We start from the raw sequence: 384 nt of genomic DNA on the forward strand, positions 1-384 counted from the left end.
CTCTTTTCCCCGGTTTTTTTTTTTTTTTTTTTTTTTTGGTTTTTTTTTTTTGATTTTTTTTTTTTTCCCCTTTTTCCCGTTTTTTGGGGTTTTTTCCTTTCAGGGTTTCGGGGACTCAGGACGTGTCCCCTGTCCCTGTCCCCTCAGGCTGATCAACGTCACCGTCGAGTTCCAGCTCAAGGCCATCAACATCCAAACGCTGCTCAACAACGAGATCCCCGACTGCTACACCTTCGCTGTCACCGTCAGTGTCCCCGAGTGTCCCCTGAGTGTCCCTGAGTGTCCCCTGACTGTCCCTGAGTGTCCCTGACTGTCCCTGACTGTCCCTGAGTGTCCCCTGAGTGTCCCTGAGTGTCCCCTGAGTGTCCCCGAGCGTCCGCCGAG

General features: G+C 52.1%; 1 protein-coding gene across 1 annotated transcript in view; it reads left to right on the forward strand.

Moving 5' to 3' along the window:
- Positions 1–72: 72 nt before the first annotated feature.
- The window catches only part of LOC108446069 (mucolipin-1-like), a gene marked incomplete at both ends in the record, with an annotated part of 8,906 nt that continues 8,594 nt past the window's right edge, over positions 73–384 (forward strand). Inside the window, one exon of the mRNA XM_017731557.1 lies at positions 73–302. Coding sequence (XP_017587046.1) covers positions 73–302 — 230 coding nt within the window. The remainder of the gene's footprint in view (positions 303–384) is intronic.

Source organism: Corvus brachyrhynchos, unplaced genomic scaffold, assembly GCF_000691975.1.
Source record: "Corvus brachyrhynchos isolate BGI_N302 unplaced genomic scaffold, ASM69197v1 scaffold1994, whole genome shotgun sequence".
Classification (NCBI taxonomy): Eukaryota; Metazoa; Chordata; class Aves; order Passeriformes; family Corvidae; genus Corvus; species Corvus brachyrhynchos.